Source organism: Petaurus breviceps, unplaced genomic scaffold, assembly GCF_028583685.1.
Source record: "Petaurus breviceps papuanus isolate PSGF00001 unplaced genomic scaffold, PetGlider_PUasm1.0 99, whole genome shotgun sequence".
NCBI classification, from domain to species: domain Eukaryota; kingdom Metazoa; phylum Chordata; class Mammalia; order Diprotodontia; family Petauridae; genus Petaurus; species Petaurus breviceps.
The window spans coordinates 23,622,062-23,642,799 of record NW_027187465.1 but is presented as its reverse complement, the minus strand read 5'-3'; the positions used below and the strand labels follow the sequence as shown (position 1 = coordinate 23,642,799).

The window sequence follows — 20,738 nt, the reverse complement described above, 5'->3', positions numbered from 1 at the left end:
AGAGAGAGAGAGAGGAAGAGGGACAGAGGAAGAAGAGAAGAGAGAGAGGGATGGGGGAAGAAGAGAAAAGTGAAGAAGGGGGACAGGAAGAAGACAGGAGAGAGGAAGAAAAGAAGAGAGGGAGGGATGGGGAGAGGGAGAAGAGTGAAGAAGGAAGAGGGTGAGAGGAAGGAGAGAAGAGAAGGGTGGGGAAGAAGAGGAGGAGAGAGGAAGAAAGGGGAAAGAGAAGGAGGGGAAGAGAGGGAAAAGGGGAGGAAGGGGAAGAGGAAGGAGAGAGAAAAGAAGAGTAGGGAAGAAGAGAAAGGGGAAAGAAAGGGAGGGGGAGAGAGGAAGGAGAGAGAAAAAGGAGAAAATAGGAAGAGAAGAGTGAAGGAGGGAGAGAGGAAAGTAGAGAAAGGGAGGGAAGAAAGGGGGAGAGGAAGAAGAGAAAAGTGAAGGAGGGAGAGAGGAAGGAGAGAAGAGAAGGGGAGGAATAAGAGGGGAGAGGAAGAAGAAAAGAAGGAGAGGGAAGAAGAAGAAAAGAGGGAGGGAGAGACAGATACGTCCTGGTATATGTGATCAATGTAGTCTCATTTCATATCATAGCGTTCTGCCGATATAGGGAAATAACAGACTGAACTGATGAGGGAAACTGAGGCCCAGCAAGGGAACTCACCGGCCCCAGCTCCCACAGAGTCAGTCTGGAGTGGAATCGGATGTTATCTTGAACCAGGGGAAATTTTGTAGGTTTTCTCACTCAGGTGGGTTTAGGGAGGATCTCTAGGAGGTCTCCTAAAGGAGAGAGGGAGGGCTGCCTCAGGCCAGTGTTGGTTCCTGCTGATTCCTCATGGAGATCTGCAGAAAGTATCCTTTATTCCCAAAGGCAGTACTAGCCGAGCAGACAGTTCCTGTGGGCTACAAAAGTTTGTAGGTTCAGGCCTGAGAACCTCAAGGCCAGTTAAGTCCATTGAAAGCCTAGGTAGAGGCTGGTTGCTTTTTTTTTTTTTTTGACATATCAGGTCTTGTGGACTTTGGTAGGCCTCTTAGGGGGGCTGTGGTGGGAGTTTCGTGAGAGGTCCTTAGGAAGGCAGAAACCCTTCCATCCCCCAGACCCCACTAGAACCAGATGATTCTGGCAGGGCTGTGTTGTCTCCCAACCCCAGTGATTCTGTGTCTGAGAGGAAAGGGAGGCTCATAGGACACCTGGTGTACAGCTGAAAGAGAGACCTCAGAGCCATAGTCTAAACCAAGGCTCCAGACTAGGGAAATGATTTGTCCAAGGTCACACAGGTCCTTGAATGGATCCTAGATCTAGAATTGAAAGATACTTCAGAGGCCATCCGATCCCTCTGTTCTCCAGATGAGGAAACTGAGGCTCAGAAAGGGGGAGTCATGTATAGGATCAAAGGTTTAGAGTTGGAAGGGACCTCAGAGGATGCTTAATCTACCTCCTTCCCACCCCGATTTATACATGAGGAAACAGACCTCAGAAGTGAGTGACTTGGGTAAGGTCATGCAGGCAGTCAGTGGGAGGCTGGGATTTCCCCCTGCACTGTGGATGCCCCTTCCTCTTCCATTCTCAGTCTCCTACCTCCTCCCCTCGAACACATCTGGAGAGGAAGAAACTAAAGCCCTTCCCTAATGGGGAAGTAAACTTCCATCCCTCCTGAGGTTCTCAGCCCTGCATGTAACAGGCTTGTCAGGGAATGGGGGAGGAGGGAGAGTGCTGTGTTCAGGATCAGAAATGCGAAAACCACTTGTGATTGACAGAAAGAAGGCCTGAGACATTCAAAGGACCCCTCTCCCTGCCCCTCCCTCTGTTCTCCCCCTCCCTCTCCCTCTCTTCTATCTTTCCTCTTCCCCCTCCCCCTCCCTAACCCTTTCTTCTTCCTCCTCCTTCCTTTCCCTCCCTATCCCTCTCTCCCTCACCCTCCTTTCCCTCCTGGTCTCTCTTCTCTCTTCCCCCCTCCCTCTTCCTCTTCTCTCCCCCTTCCCTCCTTATTTCTCTCCTCCCTTGCTATCCCTCTCCCCTTCTCTGTTCCCCCTTCCTAGCCCTCTCCCCCCTCCCCACTCCTCTCCCCCTTCCTTCCTTATCCCTCTCCTCCCTTTCCCTCCCTTTTTCTTTCTCTCCCCACCTCCTTGTCCTCCCCTCTCTCCCCTGGCCTCCTACTCTTATGGTAGCATTCATCTAGCACAATCCAAATGAGGCAGCTGCCCTGTGGCTGTGTTAGCCTCCCCCAGGTTCTCCATCTCTTTCCTTCCCTAGCTGGCTGTGGGGCTTGTGGTCCCCAGCTCTCCTTTTTGAGCTGTTAGGTACTGTTCCAGTGATGACTAAGGGTGATCCCCTTCTCACCCCCTCAGCCCTTAGAAGTAAAGAGGAAATAGTAGTAGAGTTCTGTTAATCCCTATGTGGCAGAACTCCAGTGTCTAAACCCACTGGGAAGTCCCGAGTTCAAGGGGATGACCCATGTCCAGCCACAGCTCTCTGCTGGAGGGTGGATAGCGGGAGAAAGCCTCCTCAGGATCTTTGTTCTCATTTGTCTGCTCCCATGTTGTGCCTTCTGTCCACTTAGGCTCTTAGAGTTAACAAGGATGAAAAAAGAAAAAAAATCATTTTTTTTCTTCCTTGGGGGGTGTGGTCTTTCTTTTCTCAGTGGGTTAGGGAGAAAGAAGGATGGTAGACTTCATGAAGTATTGTTCAGGCAAGCGGATGGGCCTGTCTCCACTGTAGTTCACCCAGGTGAATCACTGGGGTTTGGGGGGAAGCCCTGGGAGATTTTGGAGCATTTCATGAGAACACACAGCTCCCTGGTCCTCCAGTCCCCTTCTCTCCTCCCTGGGTGTGCACGTTAGTGAACCCTGAAACGATGCTATCACCTCTAGCTGCCTCATTGTGTATGCCGCTGGCATCTGGCCCCCTTCCAGCCCCTCCCTCCCTCCTCTCCTCCTTCCCTCTCCCCACATCATTCATGCTCTTGCTAAGATGATGAAAATCCTGCCTCAGGGGGCCCCTCTGCTGTAAACTTCTCTTGTTCCCCCCTTCCCTTCCCTTCCTTCTTCCCAACCCCCCCACCCCTTTGCTCACTCCTCCGGAAACTGACCTCCACCCACTGGGTGTTGCTTTCAGGTACAGGCCAAATTCCGGTACCCTTTCTACTATGAGATGTGTTGGTATGTTTTGGAGAGATACGTACATTGCGTGACCCAGCGTTCCCACCTCACTCAGGAGTACCAGCGAGAATCAATGCTCATTGGTGAGTGCTGGCGGGGGTCTGGGGGAGGGAGGCTTGCCATGCATCTGGGAAGTCTGGTTCCGTGGCTGCCTCAGTCTTACAGAGTCGGGAAGAAGCAGCTGCTGAATGTTGCAGAAGAGAGCCCTGAACTCAGTGGATTCGTTTCAGAGATGAGGACATTGGGGGGAAAACTCCAGGGGTTGACAGGAATGGTCATCCTCTGGGAGGGAGAATCCCCGCCTTGGATAATGGTAACTGAGGCTTTCTGGGGACCCGTGAGTCTTAAAATCATCTGTGGCTTTGCAAAAAGGGAGGGTCTCGAGGGGGTGGTGCTTTGCATGACCAGTCCCTGGTGTGTCTGCAGATTTGAGGGTATCCCCTGTGAGCCTGATGTGTTCTGCTTAAGCCTTTGATTTGTTCCTGGTTGATTTTTCTGCATCAGTGAGTGGCTTTTGTCTCATGGAGGAGAGAGGCTCAGGGAGAATGCCCGGGGCCCATCTTTAACTCGGCTGCTGCAAGGGGCTATCGGACTGGAAGATGGGGAGGGATGGCTGGGAAAGCGAGATCAGTGGGTGGCGGGTGATACTGATCCAGGCAAGGAGAGAGCGAGTTTCTCCCGCAGCTGCAGTAGCCCTGCCCCCCTGCCTTTATTTAAAGGGACATCAGCTCACACTAGGCTCTGCTCTCATTCTCTAACACATCAGTCCTGAAGTTGCATCCCGGCAGCTGATGGCAGTGGAAATTTGGACCAAGCAAAGCTGGCTCTCCAGCCAGGAGTCATTGATAACTAGCGTTTCTCTGCTGATTGAGGGTTTGCAGAGTGTCTCAGCTGAGATGTATAGCAGATTAGGTGGGGAATTAGGCTGGGCAGCTGAGCTAGATGGCTCGGTGGACTGAGGCTGGGACTCAAATCAAGACTTGAATTCAAATTCAGATTCAGATACTTATTAGCTGTGTGACCCTGGTCAGGTCACTTAATCTCTGGCTGCTGCAGTTTTTTCAGCTGTAAAATGGAGATCATAACAGCATCTACCTTCCAGGATTGTTGGGAGGATCCAAGGAGACAATATTTGTAAATAAAATTGGAAATAATCCAGCCTACAGGATCATCTCTAGGCTCTGATGAAATTTTGCATATGAAAGCACTTAGGACTGTGCCTGGTATATTGTAGGTATATAAATGCTTATTCCCTTCCCCAGGCTCACACAGCTGGCCAGTAAGTATCTAGGTGGGACCTGAATCTGGGGCCTCTTGCCTCCAAGTCTGCAGCCTTGGTGCCCCTTAGTCCTGGGCTGTCTTGTCAGCAGAGGGAGGAGGGAGGCTGACCACTGACTCCTTTTTCTTTCCCAGTTGTCTTTTCAGGATTTTCTCAAACAACAGGATTTCCTCCTCCAGCCCTCTCTGCCTCATCCTCTGGTGCTTTCAGTGGCACCAGAGACCAGGAGGCCCCCTGGGGGGTGGGGAGAGGAGCGGGGTCATTGGGAGGGGGTGTGTGTGTGTATGTGTGCTTGCACTCTCACCAGACCTCAACAAGTGGTATGTATTGAGGCATTTGGAACTGAGTTCCTTTCCTCAATCTCATGGTTTCATATTTTGATCTTTGAGGAAGGAAGAAGGGGAGAGAGGAAAGAAGGAAGGGAGGGAGGAAGAAAGAAGAAGGAAGGAAAGAGGAAGGGAAGGAGGAAGGAAGGAAAGGAGAGAGTGGAAGGTAGGGAGGAAAGAAGGAAGAAGGGAGGGAAGAATAGAGAGAGTGAGGAAGGAAAGGAAGGGAGGGAGGAAGGAAAGAGGGGAGAGAGAAGGAAAGAGTGAGTGGATGGATGAAGGCATGAAGAAGCATTTTTGTGATTGAATGAATGAGCAAACTTTCCAGACTTTGTGCTAAAGCTCCCAGTAGGTTCCTGCCCTCAAGGGGAGGGAAGGCCATTAGCCTTTGTGAAGTGCCTGCTCCATGCTGGCCCTGTGTTGAGTGCTCTACAGTTAACACATTTTGTAGAGGGTCGTCATAAAAATGATGAGGGTCAGGGTTAGGGGTGCATGAGACCCCAAAATGCCAACATGTCCGTTCCTGCTGAATGAATTCAATTCAAGCCTCTCAGCCAAAGAAAAGCAAAGTTTATTAAAAGTTCACTTTTAAGGAGCCTCGGTATCTGTAAGGCTTGTATTGGACACAGAGCAAGTCTGTGCTGGGTCATTCTATGGCACTGTCACATCATATGAAGGCAAGATAGGGTGTTATATCAGAAAGGTTGTGGGGGGAATCTGGGGATGGTCTAGAGGAAGAGTTTGGGGAGGGTCTCCAGGAGGAGTCAATGAGGTCAGATTCCAGTAATGAGTGATTAAGGGTGGGAAGTTGCTGGAGGCTACCAGGAGACTATGGTGGGCTAGGTTAGGTCAAGGGTGTAACTGTTGATTTGGGTATGTATATTTTGATAGGCTCTAGGATGGGAAGTAGCTGGACAAAGGAGGGCTAGGCTAGTAAGAGTAAGAGATTTGGGTCTAGCTATAATGAAAAGCTTATGGCCTCAGGCAAATGCGGCATCAAGTGGGAAGATTCAGTCTGAGTTCTAGGGGGGGGTCCCAGAGCCTGGACCTCATCAATTTTATCCTCACAACTCTGGGAGGGAGGTGCTATTTTTATCCTCATTTTACAGATGAGGAAACTGAGGCAGACAGAGGGGAAGGGACTTGCCCAGGGTAATCCAACTAGTAAATTGTCTGAGGCTGGATCTGAAGAGTTCAGGCCTGGTCCTGTCACTAGCTGCCTCCTTGATAAGAAAGTTTGGCTTCCAGTAGCTCCAAAGGCCCACATAAATCCTTAGGATTCGCCAGGGATTAAGAGCAGATGAATAGTGCCCCCAGAGCCACACCTTTCCCCTCCCAAGCAGGATTACTCACTTGGAGGCTGACCAGAGGGTGACAGGATCATAGAATTTAGGGCCTAGCTAAGAGCCCGAGCCCAAGCCCCCAGTCCAGTTTCTTCTCTTCTACCAAAGGCACCTGCTCTGAGGACCAAGAGGAGATAGCTTGATGTCCCCCAGAAAGTCAGGAGGCATAGGTGACTGTCCTCGCACTGTGGCCTGACCAGCCTTTGGATTCTGGTCTACTCCCTTTCCTTCTTAAAAAAAAAAAAAGGTGTTTTGTCTTTCTGTCTTCAGTATTTTCAAATATCTCCCTCCCCTCTTCCCTCCCTAGAGAGCTATCTCTCCTAGAGTGATGGGGGTAGCCGCTTAGCTAGACTTCCAGTGCCCCAATTGAGTGGGACAATGTACATGACATTCCACACCTGAAGCCCCTCCTGCTTCTAGAAATGAGGGAAGAAGGTTTTTTCCTCCTCCTTTCCTTGAGTAGAAGTTACTTCTTATTTTGAAAATAATTTTTAATTGTTTTGATATCTATTGTTTTTCGGTGGCCTTCCTTTCCACATTTATCTGTCCCCTACCTGTCCAGCGAGCCATCCCTTGCCATAAAAAATGAAAAAGAAAGCCTTGTTACCCACCTGTGGCCCGCCACCTTCATTGAGAAGGGAGGGACGTCCAGTATCGGTTTTGTTATTTGTAGTATATGGCAGATAATGCTTGCCCTCCATTCTTCCCAGACTTTCAGGAAGGGAAGCAGACTTTGGCCATTTCCTTAATGATGGACATTTATTTAATTCTTTGAAGTTTGCCAAATATTCTGCCTCCATGATGTTTGTTAGTCAGTCCTCACCACTGCCTGATGGGGTGTAGCTACCATCGGTGTGATTATCCCCATTTTATAGATGAGGAAACTGGGCCTCTGAGGGATTGAGTGAGGTGCCCCATGGTCATACAATTCACATTTTCCAGGTGGGATTTGAACTCACATTTTCCTAACTCCAAAACCAACACTCTTATCTGTTACAGCAATTGTGTTTCTAATTTTAAGTCTCTGTGTATGAGTGTGTGTGTGAGACCTACACACACAGATTGAGATTGCCTTACATATTTCATGATTTCTTTATTGTATTTTTTATTTCTTTATTGTGTCTTTATTTATTTCTTTGTTGTATCATGCAGATGCCTCGAGAAAACCCAGTGTAGACGGCTTCTCATCTGATTCCTGGCTGGAGATGGATGAGGAATCCTGTGAGCTGCACCCCCAGGAGGAGGAAAAGGAAAAGAAAGAGAAGGAGGAGAAAGAGAAAGAAGACAAGGAGAAGGAGAAGGAAGGGAAGAAGGAAAAGGAGGAAGAGAAGGAAGAGAGCGTGGACAAGGCACCCAAGCCTTTGGCTCCACTGGTCCCACCTCTCCCACCCATCCCGCCTGTCCCACCTGTTCTGCCCTTCCCGCCCCCCCATGCCACCGCCTCTCCTACCAGCACACCCTCGGAGGGCCAGGAGGCCACTATGAAAAAGCCCAAAGCAGCCGCCATGCGGTACCTCAAAAGGACTTTGTCCAATGAATCAGATGAGAGCGTCAAGTCCTCCATGACCACAGACTATCCCAAAACCCCGACAGGCTCCCCCGCCACAGAAGTCTCCACCAAGTGGACTCACCTCACGGAGTTTGAACTGAAAGGCCTGAAAGCCCTGGTTGAGAAGCTTGAATCCCTTCCAGAGAACAAGAAGTGTGTCCCCGAGGGTATTGAGGATCCCCAAGCGCTTCTGGAGGACATGAAGGTGGGTAGCAGAGGGTGTTGGAGGGGAAACCCTTTTATGTGTTATTTCTAGAGAAGAGGGGAGGCTTGGGGTTTCAAGGAAGGTCATAGACCTAATGCTGGAAGGCTTTACCAGCACCATTTACGAGACATAAGGAATGGATAGAAAGGCATTTGTGAAACGTTGACTGCATCTGAGAGAATTAGTAATTGTCAGGCAATGGGACTAAGTCTCAGAGGTCATCTGGACCTCCTCCTGCAGGCTGCCCCCTCCTCATTTTCCAGGCCCAAGGTCATACACATTGTAAGCATGAGAGGCAGGATTGGACTGGGGTCCTCTGAACAGAGATCTTTCCAAGTTTGCACGCTCAGAGATTCAGAGGATTTCATACCAGGAGGGCCTCTTCAGGATGAACCAGTCTATTTTACCCATTTTACAGACAGTCAACTGAGGATCAGAACTTTTGAGGACTTGGCCATATTTACCTACTGAGGAGTGGCCTAGCTGGGATTCAGGCCCATTGTCTAATGATTTCAAATTTGTGTGTTTCTTTTGCTACTGCTATTTTTCCTGCCACTAGACATCAGAGCCTGTCATGACTGTGATCTCAATGGAGGGTCATAGCAACCCTGTGGGCAAAATATTACAGGCCTAGGTATCTGTTTTCCCATATACCTGTATATGTACCCATTGTTTTCCATGATAGTAACAGTAGAAACACCTTCAGGGCAGGTTTCATTTTTGTCTCTGTATGCCCAATGGCTAGTGTAGCTTCTGGTACATAGTAGGTGCTTAATAAATGCTTTGTGATTAATTGATTATCTCTATTTTCCAGAACACAAATTTAACATTGGAAGGTGCCTTTGAGGCCATCTAGTCTCATGTTATAGATAGGGATACAGGTTGGGAGGGTCACAGCTACTGAGTGTCAAAGTCGGGATTTGAGTCTGTGTTGATAATCCATAGTTAGGCCACAGGGATGAAATCTCTAATAAGGAGAGAGATTCCAAATCTTTCCCATCTCCAGAGTTGTGATCTCTGCTTAGAAACCCATGAAGCCAGAATTTCGCTGGCCCTGGTGACAGGAACAGTCTGGTTTAGGGAGGGACAAGGCAGTGGATGTGCAGTCAGGGAGACGTGGACCTGAATTCCTTCTCAGACACTTAACTGTGTGACCCTGGTTTGGGCACTTGATGGCCATTTCCTCATTTTTGAAATAGAGATGGCAATAATAATGTTGTTATTATGTCCCTCTCTCCTGTGACATGTGTCCCTGGGTAGTTCTGAGACACAGGTGAAAATGAATAAACATAAAGCGTTTTGTGAGCTTTAAAGTACTACGTAAGTTAATATTATTATTATTATTCCTAAATTTCTTTAAAATTTTTAGAGATTTTTTTTGTTTTTACATCACCTTCCTCCCCTTATTAACAAATAATAAAAAAAGAAAGGGCAGCTACTTGATCTCGTGAATAAAGCGCCAGGCCTGGAGTCAAGTATTCCTTAGTTCAAATCTGGCCTCCAGCACTTACTAGCTGAGTGACCTTGGGCAATTCTCTTTACCCTGTTTGCCTCAATTTCCTCATCTGTAAAATGAACTTGAAAAGGAAATGACAAATCATTCTAGTATCTCTGCTAAGAAAACCCCATGTGGGGTCATACAGAGTTGGACACAGCTGAAAAATGATGGAACGACCCCCAAAAATGGGGGAAAAAAAGAACAGCTAAGAAGACAGAAAAGAAGCATATCCGTTGCCTGATAGTAGATGCAGTATTCCACTCCTGTATCCCCCAACCTCTGTAGAGATGGGAGGGAAGGCTCGTTTTCTCTCTCTCTTTTTTAAATTTGCTGGTCATTATTGATGATTTTTGGGGTTTTGGTGTTTTTTTTTGTCTTTTTGGAGGGGGGAAGGCAGGGCAATCAGGGTTAAGTGACATGGCTAGTAAGTGTTGTGTCTGAGGTCGGATTTGAACTCAGGTCCTCCTGATTCCAGGGCCCATGCTCTATTCACTGAACCACCTAGCTGTCCCAATCATGAATGATTTTTGAAAGTTCTTAGTGTGAGACCACATTCAGACCCCCACTTGACTTCTCACTTCGAACGCCCTGATGCTCAGACACAGATAAATTTCAGGGATGGGGAGGGGGCAGAGACAAGCAGCTGAGGTTAACTTTCTGTCCTGAAAACTTCAGTCGAGTGGTCTTCCCAACTTTTAAGCCCTCTCCACTCTTCTATATCTTATATCAGTGATGTATTATTATTGTTAGAATGTTAGCATCCTTATCACTGCTATCATTCTTACCTGTTGGATGAGATGATTAATGAGATATTTTATCATAACAATAATTATAACTACTACTACTAAAGCGATTGCCACCCACTTCTTTTAAATCAAATTACTTCCATAGTTAATAATCCAATTAAAAATAATCATATACAACAGTAAATAATTAGAAATTACTTAACCAGTAAACAGAGCAAGTAATTAGAAAGAGCACTGGGCTTAGAGACAGAAGATCTGAGTTCAAATTCTGATTTTGCCACTAGCTGTATGATCCTGGGCAAGTTAGGAAGATCTGGCTCTGACACTTCTAGCTATGACCTTGGTTAAGTCACTTAACCTTTGTCTTCCTGCCCCCATCATTTGTTTATTAAACACCTACTTTGTACTAACTTAAACACCTTGTTTATTGAACACCTACTTTGTACTAACTTCTGTTAGTAAGACAAAAGAACTAGAAAAAAGACAGTTCCTGCCCTCAAGGAGATCCCAGTCTGTGGGAGAAGTAACTAAGTTCAAACAAAATCTAGATAAGACATATTGGGGTGGGCATTTGCAGTCCTCCTTGCCTGTGACATCTCAGGTCTGGTTAAAACAATCACTTCAATACTTTATTTGGTTACTGGCTTCTTGGGTCTTTTGGGGAGGCAACTGGGGTTAAGTGATTTGCCTAGGGTCACACAGCTAGTAAGTATCTGAAGCCAGATTTGAACTCATGACCTCCTGACTTTAGGGCTGGGGCTGTATCCATTGTGCCACCTAACTGCACACTCTTTTGAATTTTGTCAGTGTAGGGAACTTTCTTTTATTTTTTATTTATTTAAATTTATTTTTGCTTTTTTTTGGAGGGGTAGGGCAGAGCAATTGGGGTTAAGTAACTTGCCCAAGGTCACACAGCTAGTTTTGTGTTAAGTGTCTGAGGCTGTATTTGAACTCAGGTGCTCCTGACTCCAGGGCCAGTGCTCTATTCACTGTACCACCTAGTGCCCCAAGTAGGGAACTTTCCAAGGGAAAAATCTGCCTTGTTGATTGAGTCTCCTGGGGCGCTGAGAGTTCAGTCATTTGTTCTGCCTCACACTCATTATATGTTCTTGGAGTAGGTCTTGAACCCAGGACTTCATTATTCCAAGTGAGGTATCTTGTCTGCTATGCCTCCTTTAAAAGAGTGGGATAAGCTATGAAGATTTATTTAGAGGAGGAAAAGTTTAAATGTTCTGGATTGATCTTATCTGCATTACATAGGAGGTGGGGTTTGGAAGGTAGCCAGGAATTAATAATTAGTAACTAGTTATATTAATAATTAACTCTCCCTGTTAGATTGTAAGCTCTTCGAGGTCAGAGGACTCATCTTTTACTCACTTTTGTATTCTCAGCATTTAGTACAGTGCCTGGCACATAGTAGGCGCTTAATAAATGTGATTGATTGGGGAAGAAAGGGAGGTTTGAGGCCATCTTAGGCCAGGAGAAAATGGGCATTTTCATTCCCATGACTGGTTTGGTTGGAAAGGGAGTGGATCCATTGGTCTCAAGCAGAGGACTCTTCTGTTATGCAGTCAATCAATAAACATTTATCTATCTATCTATTTAACATTCACTATCTGCCTGGCACTCTGCCAGTCCCCTGACATACAAAGGGGAAAAAATTGTGCCCTGCCCTCAAGGAGCTTATATTCCGTGGGAAGTGGCAGCATGTACGAGGTATACCAAAAGTCTGAGTACAGTTTAAAGTTCTTAAAGTTTAAGACTGCACTCAGACTTTTGGGACATCTTGTATAAAATATATGGAAAACATTAATACATGGTGATTTTGGGGATGGAAAAGGCATTCGTTGTGGGGTAGAAGCGAGTATCAGGATCTGAACTTTGAAGTGAACTGAAAATTCCAGGAGGTAGAAGAGAGGAAGGCATATAGTACAGGCATGGACAGTTGTCAGTACAAAAGCATGGAGGCTGGAGATGGGAGTGTCCTATAGTGGGAATAGCACAAAGGCTGTTTTGGCCAGATATTCAGAGCACAGTGAGGGGACTATTGCACTAATTCAGCGTGAAGCAATCTGCTTGGCACACAGTAGGTGCATAATAAGTGCCAATGGACTGACTTTGTCTAGTGTTAGCATAAGTTCGGAAGAGTAAGTTGGAGCCGGGTTATAAAGGACTTTTGATGCCCAAATAAAGGAGATTTAAGGAGCCCCTGGAGTTTCTGGACTGGGGGGTGGCATGGTCAGATTGGGGCTTTGAGAAGGAGGTAAGTCTAGAGGGGCAAGTTGAGTTGCAGCTGTGAAAGAGTCATTAATAAAATTATAATAATAGCTAACATTTATGTAGTGCCTGTAGTGTACCAGGCTCTGTGCCAAGTACTTTACAAACATTATCTCATTTGATTCTCATAACAACGTTGGGAGGAAGGTGTGATTATTATTCCCATTTTACAGTTGAGGAAACCGAGGCAGACAAAGGTAAGTGACTTACCCAAGGTCACACAGCTAGGGAGTATCTGATGCTGGATTTGGACTTGGGAAGATGAGTCTTCCTGACTCTAGGGCCCAGTGCTCTGTGCACTATGGCTCCCCCTAGCCACCAACATTAAGAATGTTAAGAATTTAACATTGAGGGGCAGCTAGGTGGCACCAGCCCTAGAGTCAGGAGGACCTGAGTTCAAATGTGGCCTCAGACACTTAACACTTACTAGCCGTGTGACCTTGGGCAAGTCACTTAACCCCAATTGCCCTGCACTCCCCCCAAAAAGCAAAAAACAAAAACAAAAAACAAAAGAATTTAACATCTAAGTTAAGAATGAATTTGATGCTTACCCTGTAAGTCCCAGGGAGCCAGTGAAGTACTAAGCAGTTGTCGAAACCACTCGATTAACTAAATAACTATTAATCTATGACCAAGCAAGCTATTACTAATTATTAAATTAATTGCCAGTAGATTAGCATTTAATATTTATTTATTAATTAGTCTGTTAATGGCTTTGTATTTTGTTTTTGTCTGGATCCATGATTTCATCCGTATAAAAAGTTCTCTGAGAGAAATTTCTCCTACAGTAATCTTAGAGAATTATCTGAAACACCTAAAGGTTAAGTAAAAAATTTAGAGGCAACCATCCAGGATGGGTCTGAGGCAGGACTTGAACCCAGAACCTGACTTTAGTCATTATCCCATGCTGCTTCTCTAATTCATTATTGTATATTTTTTCCATTTTGGACCAGACCTGTGACTTCATGGGTAGAGAGAACTCCTGGTGAGAAAACCTCCTCTATCAATGAAGATGCTATGCTGAGACTTAGAGTGTTAGCTATTAATTAGTAGTAATTAGTACTTATAATCCCTCACATTTCTGTAGTTCTTCAAGGTTGACGCCGGCCCTGTCAAAGCAAGACTTCTCTGCTTGTGCCTTCCTCCTGCCTTTTGGTGGGAATACAAATGTATACTCAGCTTCGTTCTGTTGCCGACTTCTAATTTTACAGGCCCTGCCCTAGGGGAAGAAATAGTAATACAAACAACAACAGCTACAATAATACAGGTTAGAGTTGGTGACAGTAACACGGCAACAAGAAGGGTTAGTGTTGGTAACAATCACAGCAGTAAGGGTTAGGGTTGGTAATAATAGTAACAATAATAATGAGGGTTAGGATTGGTAATAACAATAGTAACAACAACAAAAATAAGGGTTAGGACTGGTGACAACCACAATGGTAAGACTTTCCTTATCGCTGTTAACAACAATAATAACTAATAATCAGCTTTAGGATTGGTAACAGTAACCTCAATAAGGGTTATTAGGATTGGTAACAGTAGTAATAACAACAGTGAGGGTTAGGATTGGTAACAGTAACAATAGTAACAATGAGGGTCCAGGTTGGTAACAATAACAGTAACTGCTGCTCCTGGTAGCCAACGTTCCCAGGGTCCTTCCAAGGTCAGAAGCCCTTCACACCCACCTGTTACCCTCTCTGATCATCACGAAGTCTTGGGCTTCCTGAGTTCGGCCCGCCAACGTCAGAGCTTTTTTCATTGTACTGTGCTGAGTCCTCCTGAGTATTTTTCATCAGATTGTTCTATCTAAAACCAAAGTGAGTTATTCACTGCCGGAGGCCCACATTGTGCCATCCAGACATATAAAGAGTCATTCCAGCTGACTTTCAAGGGATTGGGAATGACATGTTAGCTTCACTTAGTGGGAACCAGCACCAGGTTCCCTAAGTTTTCCATTCTTAGTGATATTTGTGAGGTAGGGCTTGAGAAGAATCTGGGTCTTAGGGCAGGTGAGTTTCAGGGTCCTTTGGAATTAAAGGCCAGTCTCTCCTTTTTAGAAATAAGTGGATTTTTGAATGTGGGGCAGCTAGGTGGCACCGTAGTGCATAGAGTACCAGTCTGGCGTCAGAAAGATCCATTTTCTGAGTTCAAATCTGGTCTCAGACACTTCCTAGCTGTGCGACCCTGGGCAAGTCACTTCACTCTGTTTACCTCAGTTTCCTCACCTGTAAAATGAGCTGGAGAAGGAAATGGCAAACCCCTCCAGTATCCTTGCCAAGGAAACCCCAAATGGGGACACAAAGAGTCAGCCACAACTGAAACGACTCAACGACCACGTAATGTAAAGAGTGTTGGGGCTCAGGTCAGAGGACCTGGGAAGCTGAGCATTATTAGCATGCTCTTGGGAAAGTTATTTCCTCAGATTCCTCACCTAGAGTGAGGAAAGAAGAAAACAAGCATTTTATTAAGTGCCTACATGTGTCAGGTGTTATGCTAAGCATTTTACAATTTTATTTTTCATTTGAACCTCTCAAGAACCTTGGGAGGTAGCTGCTATTATTATTTCCATATTACAGTGGAGGAAGCTGAGGCAGTCAGGGGAAGTGACGTGCCCAGAAAGGACCTCAGAGAGAGCACTTGTGTGTTCCCTTAGACCCATCGAGACTAAGACTTGCCTAGGGTTATGTAGGTAGTGTCAGGTTAGGTACAGCCCAAGTCTTCCTGATTCCAGGTCCAGGGCTTTTATGTGCTCTAGTACCAGCTGTGAGTGCCCCCCCCCCCAAAAAAAAACCCCAAACCACTCAAGTGCTTTTCACAGTGCCTGTGGTGCTTAATAAATGCCAATTGAGCAACTATATATATATATATATAGTTTTATATATATATTTGTATGTGTAAAAAATAAATTACCTTGTGTTTATTTGCCTTTAACTCAGTGTTTAGTGTAATGTTTGGCATACAGTGGCACTTAATAAGTGCTAGTTGACTGACTAGATCTAGTACTATGTGGGAAAAAGTTACCTTTTGTTTATTTTGCCTTCAACTCAGTGCTTAGCATAGTGTTTGGTATACAGTAGCATTTAATAGGTGCTAGTTGACTGACTATCCATACCACTGTATGTACCTGTTGCTGCTTTTGTATCTCCAGCATCTAGCACTGTGCCTGGTACCTCCTGCTTGGTTGGTCAGTCGCTCACTCTCTTTTTCTCCTGAGTATATGTGGCACTTTGGATAGACAGACAAAGGTGACCTCCTAGGAGCTTATGTCCTGTAGGGATCCCAAGCTCAGGGTCTCAGCCTGTGAGGGACTTCAGGGACCCTCTAGTGCATAGGTTCCCAAAGTGAGCGATATTGCCCCCCACCCCTACCCCCGGGAGGTGCTGGAATGATGGGGGAAGGGAGGGCAGTTGTAGCTACGGGTACAATTGGAGGGACATTGAATAAAAATAAGGGGGAGTGGTAAAAACATAAGGAAAGAAGATAAGAAAATTTTGAAAAACGATTGGTACATGTTTCATGTGTTGTGTAACAGAATTAAAGTAGTAGTGATTACATTATTTTCCAAAATAAACACACAAAATGTGAGTTTTAACCTATAAGTGGTCAAGTCCTATGACAAGCCTTAACAAGCAAGTGTTGGCAGGTGAGTGTGTTGTGTATTCTCGTGCATTCTCAGGATGTCCAACATACATCATTGGGAATGTATATGTAATGACTTATTTACAATATGATACTATATAGTCATGTGATATAATATGGAGTCATCAAAATTTTAATGCAGGGAAAAACCCCACAAATTTATAATAAATTATTAAATTTAAGATGCATTATTAAAAATTTTTTAGTGTTTTTGAAGTGATGCAGATTTCAAAAAAACTGTTAAAGGGTTAAAGAAAGTAGATTTCTAGGGGAGTGCTGAGTAATTTTTTTTTTTAAAGATGGCAGTAGGCCAGATAAGTTTGGAAACTTCTGGTCTAGTCCAACCCCCTCATTTGTGATTGAAGATACTGGAGCCCCAATAGGTTAGTAACTTGCCCAGGATCATGCTGGCAATTTGACTGGAGGCTTTATTTGGCTTTCCAAACCAGTGTCCTTTCTCTTAGCATCCCTTTGTGTCATGCCTACCCTTCAGAATCTGGCCAGTGTCCTCCTCCCAGGGTACCCTGGGAAGACCCAAGAACAGAAGAGGCTGCATTGTGATCCTAGATGCATCCCTTAGGTGTGGCCCTTTGGCCACTGGCCTGTGAGGGCAGAAGGGCCACCAGGAGCCCCTTCTCCCTTTCTTCTTCCAGCCTCGGCTTGTACCCAGTGCCCTAACCCAGGTTCTTTCTCTGGCTGTAGAATGTCCTGAAGGAACATGCTGATGATGATCAAAGCCTGGCAATCACTGGTGTGCCTGTGGTCACGTGGCCCAAGAAGACAGCAAAGGTGAGCAGTTGCTGGAGTGCCCCTGGGGCTTCAGGCGACCCCCCTGACAGTGGGTATCCTCATTGCCAAGGTTGGTGGGTGGGTGGGATATTCTTTCCATGCTTTATTTTTAGCTTTCCTTTCAACAGTTTAAAATGGCATGGGGGGGTGTCCTCCGTGGAGCATGGGTGTGGGCGGGGCATTCCTTCTGCCATGCAGGGGTGCAGGTGATGAGTTCCTTCCTCACCCCAAGTGGTCTGTGTCTGTGCCCTTCCTTAGACATTGTGCCTGATGCCACGGTCAGCTTCCTACATCTCTTTTATTGGCAGTTGCAGCATTTGGGCTGTTCATTTTTTGTGCTCTGCTCTCCCTCCTTGGCCAGTTATACGTGTACTTGGGGATGTCTTTTTCCTTGAATTTGGCAATAAGCTGCGGCCTGTGTTCATTTGCTCGTGCATCTCTCCTTCACCCGTTTTAGGTTGTATTTTCATGTGCCTTACTCACAAAATGTTTACTGACGTGTATGATGAAGAACAGACCCACTGTGTGCTCAGAAGAATGATGTGGCTGGCTTGACCGGCTCACTCTGTGCCAGTCAGGATTCCTGGTGTTGGTTTGTGTTTGTTTGTTTTTGTTTTATTTTAAGTTTTGAGCACACGATCCTGGCAAGGCTGGTGTTCTAGTTTCTGTTTCTGGTATCCCTTGGTACCGCCTTAGTCTTGGGATCGTTTTAACTCCATCACAGTGTGTGTTATTGCAGCTCTGTTAGCTTTTCTTGGTCTTGGCTTGATTTTTCTTTTCCTCTCTTTCACTGGCTTTTTTCAAGTGTCCCTGATTGCTCTGGATGAGAATCCTCCGTTGAAGCAAACAGGGCTGTACAACAGTTTTGTCCCTTCTCTGTCTCCCTAAGCTTTGAGGTTTTTGGGGAATGGCAAAGGTGCCCCCGGCTTTCATGTAGGGCTCAGCTGCCAGAGGGGTCCTGCAGCATCCGGGTCAGGCTTCCCAGCACAGCTCTGAAGAACCATGGACCACGCTGTCTAGCCACCCTTAAACCTGCTGTTAGGATAGATAGAAAATGGGCTCCTACGAGAAGAAACCCCCAAACCAGCCAAGACAGCTCACTGCCACCTACTCTCATCTCAGGAGTGATGGAAGAACCCACACGAGGGCTCAGACTGAACAGGGGCCGTGTCCACCAGGGGCCAGACGCGGTTCCCTCATCTTGGGGCCGGCTGCTCCTTCCAGCATCTTTGCAAAAACACCTTTTGACATAAAGACCCAGGAGACCGTGAGCTGACTTCTGGACTGGGGAAAGGGAGGGAGATGGAAGGGATACTTTCTTTTGGAGATTCCCACCGAAACTGGTTATATAATAGCCAGTCAGCGCAATGTCCCTGCCTGGAATTGTTTGCACTATGGGAATGACTCAACATCCACAATTTCCACATGTGACTTTGTGCAAAGCATTTTTGCTTTCTAGGACTCAGTTTCACCATCTGTGAAATGACGGGGTTGGACTGGATGGCCTCTGATCTTCATTCCAGCTCTAGGTCACTGAGCCTGACCGGGAGAGGAGCAAGAAAAGGGGGAGGGGGGAGGGGGCCTTGCTGATATTTTTATGCCCTTCCGCCTGAGGTTGAGGGGTGAGGGTATAGGTCATTAAGGCATAAGCTCATTAAAGAAGCAACTGCTTTGGCTTTTTGAGGCTTTGAGGAAATGGGCTGGATGAAAGATCAAGGCTACCTGGGAAGGATGTCATGATCCCTTCTCCCTTCCTCACCCCCTCCCCCTTGCACAGATCTGGTTTCTGCCCTCTGTAAGTAATAAGTGATTAGTGCTAAATGATGATTAGTTTAAAAAAATACTTTGATCTGACACCTTTCTGGAAGGAGAGAACAGCCTGTTTCTGGAAGCAATTAGTGGCCGGGAGGTCGTGGCTAAATGCTTTGTCTCTAACAAAGATGCTTCCTAATCACTGTCATCCCATGTTTACCATGAATTACTATTTCTCCGGAAGTGGTGGTAGATTTGTGTCTGGCTGGACTGTCCTCCACAGGCCTCATTCCTTTTTTATGTCCAGCTGGCAGGGTCTGTTGGGGGGGGGGGTGACGTCTGCAACCTTAGAACTGAGTGAAGCTGATGGGGGCCCCCAGAGGATTGAATCATGACCCCTGGCTCATTAGCCCCCCTCCCCCATCCAGCTGAACTAACTGGCCCTGTCTGATCTCTAGATGGAAAAGATCTTCCTGGATTTATGGATGGAACTGAGTCAGGACAGGAGAGGGAAGACTGGTTTGCCTTAGAAAAGAAACTGTTGAATGAGGTCTGACTTCTGTACTGTTGTCTCTAGAGGCTAAAACATTGTGCCACTTGAATTCTCATTACTGTAATTTTTCTGGAAAAGTGAGGCTGGCGTGGGTTGGGACAAGGACCTCTGGCTTGGGGTGCTGAGATGGTTCTGGTTGGTATGTCTTGTGTGTGTGGTTCCTTTGGACATATTTGTCCCTCCTGTCCCTTATCCCCAACCCCCAGCTTCCTTAAGGCCTCAGCTGAAATCCTGCCGGAGAGGCAGGAAGCCTTTCTCAATTTCCTTTCATTCTAGGGCCTTTTCCTCTGCTGATTATTTCCTGTTTGTCCTATTTCTATTTTGTTTGTACATAGTTGTTTAAATATTATCTCCTCTGTTAGATTGTGACTTCCTCGAGGGTAGGGACTGTCTTTTGACTTTTTTTTTGTATCCCCAGGACATAGTCCAATGCAGGGGCACATGGTAGGTGCCTAATAAATGTTGATTGACCAGTTTCCTTCACCACTGATGAACATATGGCCTAAAATAGCGTGGCATTAATTTGTATACACGAAGGGACCTCCAAGCCTATCTAGTCTAAAGCCCTCCTTGTGTAGATGGGGAAACTGAAGCCTTAGAAATTAAATAACCTTCATCCTCTGACTTCCAAGTCCTGATTTCTTTATTCATCACAGAGGGTAGATGGTGGGTAGGTGGGGGTTAAATAGGGTCATGGCTAGAAGACTGGCAGGAAGGCCTGGGTTTGGAATCTCTAGAACTTAACTGGCTGTGTGATCCTGGGTAAGTCACTTACCTTCTGATAGGCATCATGGTACAGTTGGAAAGGCAGTATAGAATGTGGAGTTAGAGAGGACCTTGGTTCATATCCTGCTTGTCACTCCCTTATGACTTTGGGCAAGTCTGGTCCTCAGCTTCCTTATCTGTAAAATGGGGATAGTAGACCCCTCACAAGGCTATTGTAAGGCTCAAATGAGATGTTAATGTAATGATGACCACCATGCTTTTTATAGTGCTTTGCATATTCATCTCATTTAATCCTCACCACAACCATGGGAGGTAGGCACCATTATCCCCATTTTACAGATGAGGAGACTAATGTGGACAAAGGCGAAGTGACCTGACCAGGGTCACACAGCTAGTAAATGTCTGAAGCAAGATTTGAACTCGGGTGTTCCCGACTCCCAAGTCTGGGACTCACCACCTATGTGAAGATCTCTGCAGTCCTTTAAGTGACATGTTTGTCAGCCATCATTATTGTCTTCTTTGGGAAGTTACTCTGGAGAAGACCCTTTGTCACTCCGAGAAGAGAGATCTCTTCATAGGCCTATGGTTTGGTATTGAACCTTTGATTCCATTGGTGTTGGATACTCCCAGATAAGGGGAAGCTGTCCCCCGAGGCAGGTGGGCACTTTCTGTGCATCTCCCTGAGAGAGAGAGAGAAGAGAGAGGGAGGGAGGGAGAAGAAACAGAGAGAGAGAGAGAGGCGGGGGGAGAGAGAGAGAGGAGAGAGGGAGGGAGGGAGGAGAGAGAGGAGGGGGGAGAGGGAGAGAGAGAGACAGAGAGAAGAGGGGGGAGAGAGGGAGGGAGAGAGGGAGGGAGAGAGGGGAGAGAGAGAGGAGGGGGGAGAGGGAGGGAGAAGAAACAGAGAGA

At 46.2% G+C, this 20,738-nt stretch overlaps 1 protein-coding gene across 2 annotated transcripts in view; it reads left to right on the top strand.

Annotated features, from left to right (window-relative positions):
- Window positions 1-20,738, top strand: part of KDM2B (lysine demethylase 2B) — a 138,298-nt gene that overhangs the window by 68,800 nt on the left and 48,760 nt on the right. For both annotated transcript variants that reach the window (XM_069081586.1, XM_069081585.1), the window contains exons 10-12: window positions 3,107-3,233; window positions 7,251-7,852; window positions 16,715-16,801. In XM_069081586.1, the coding sequence (XP_068937687.1) occupies window positions 3,107-3,233; window positions 7,251-7,852; window positions 16,715-16,801 (816 nt within the window). The remainder of the gene's footprint in view (window positions 1-3,106; window positions 3,234-7,250; window positions 7,853-16,714; window positions 16,802-20,738) is intronic.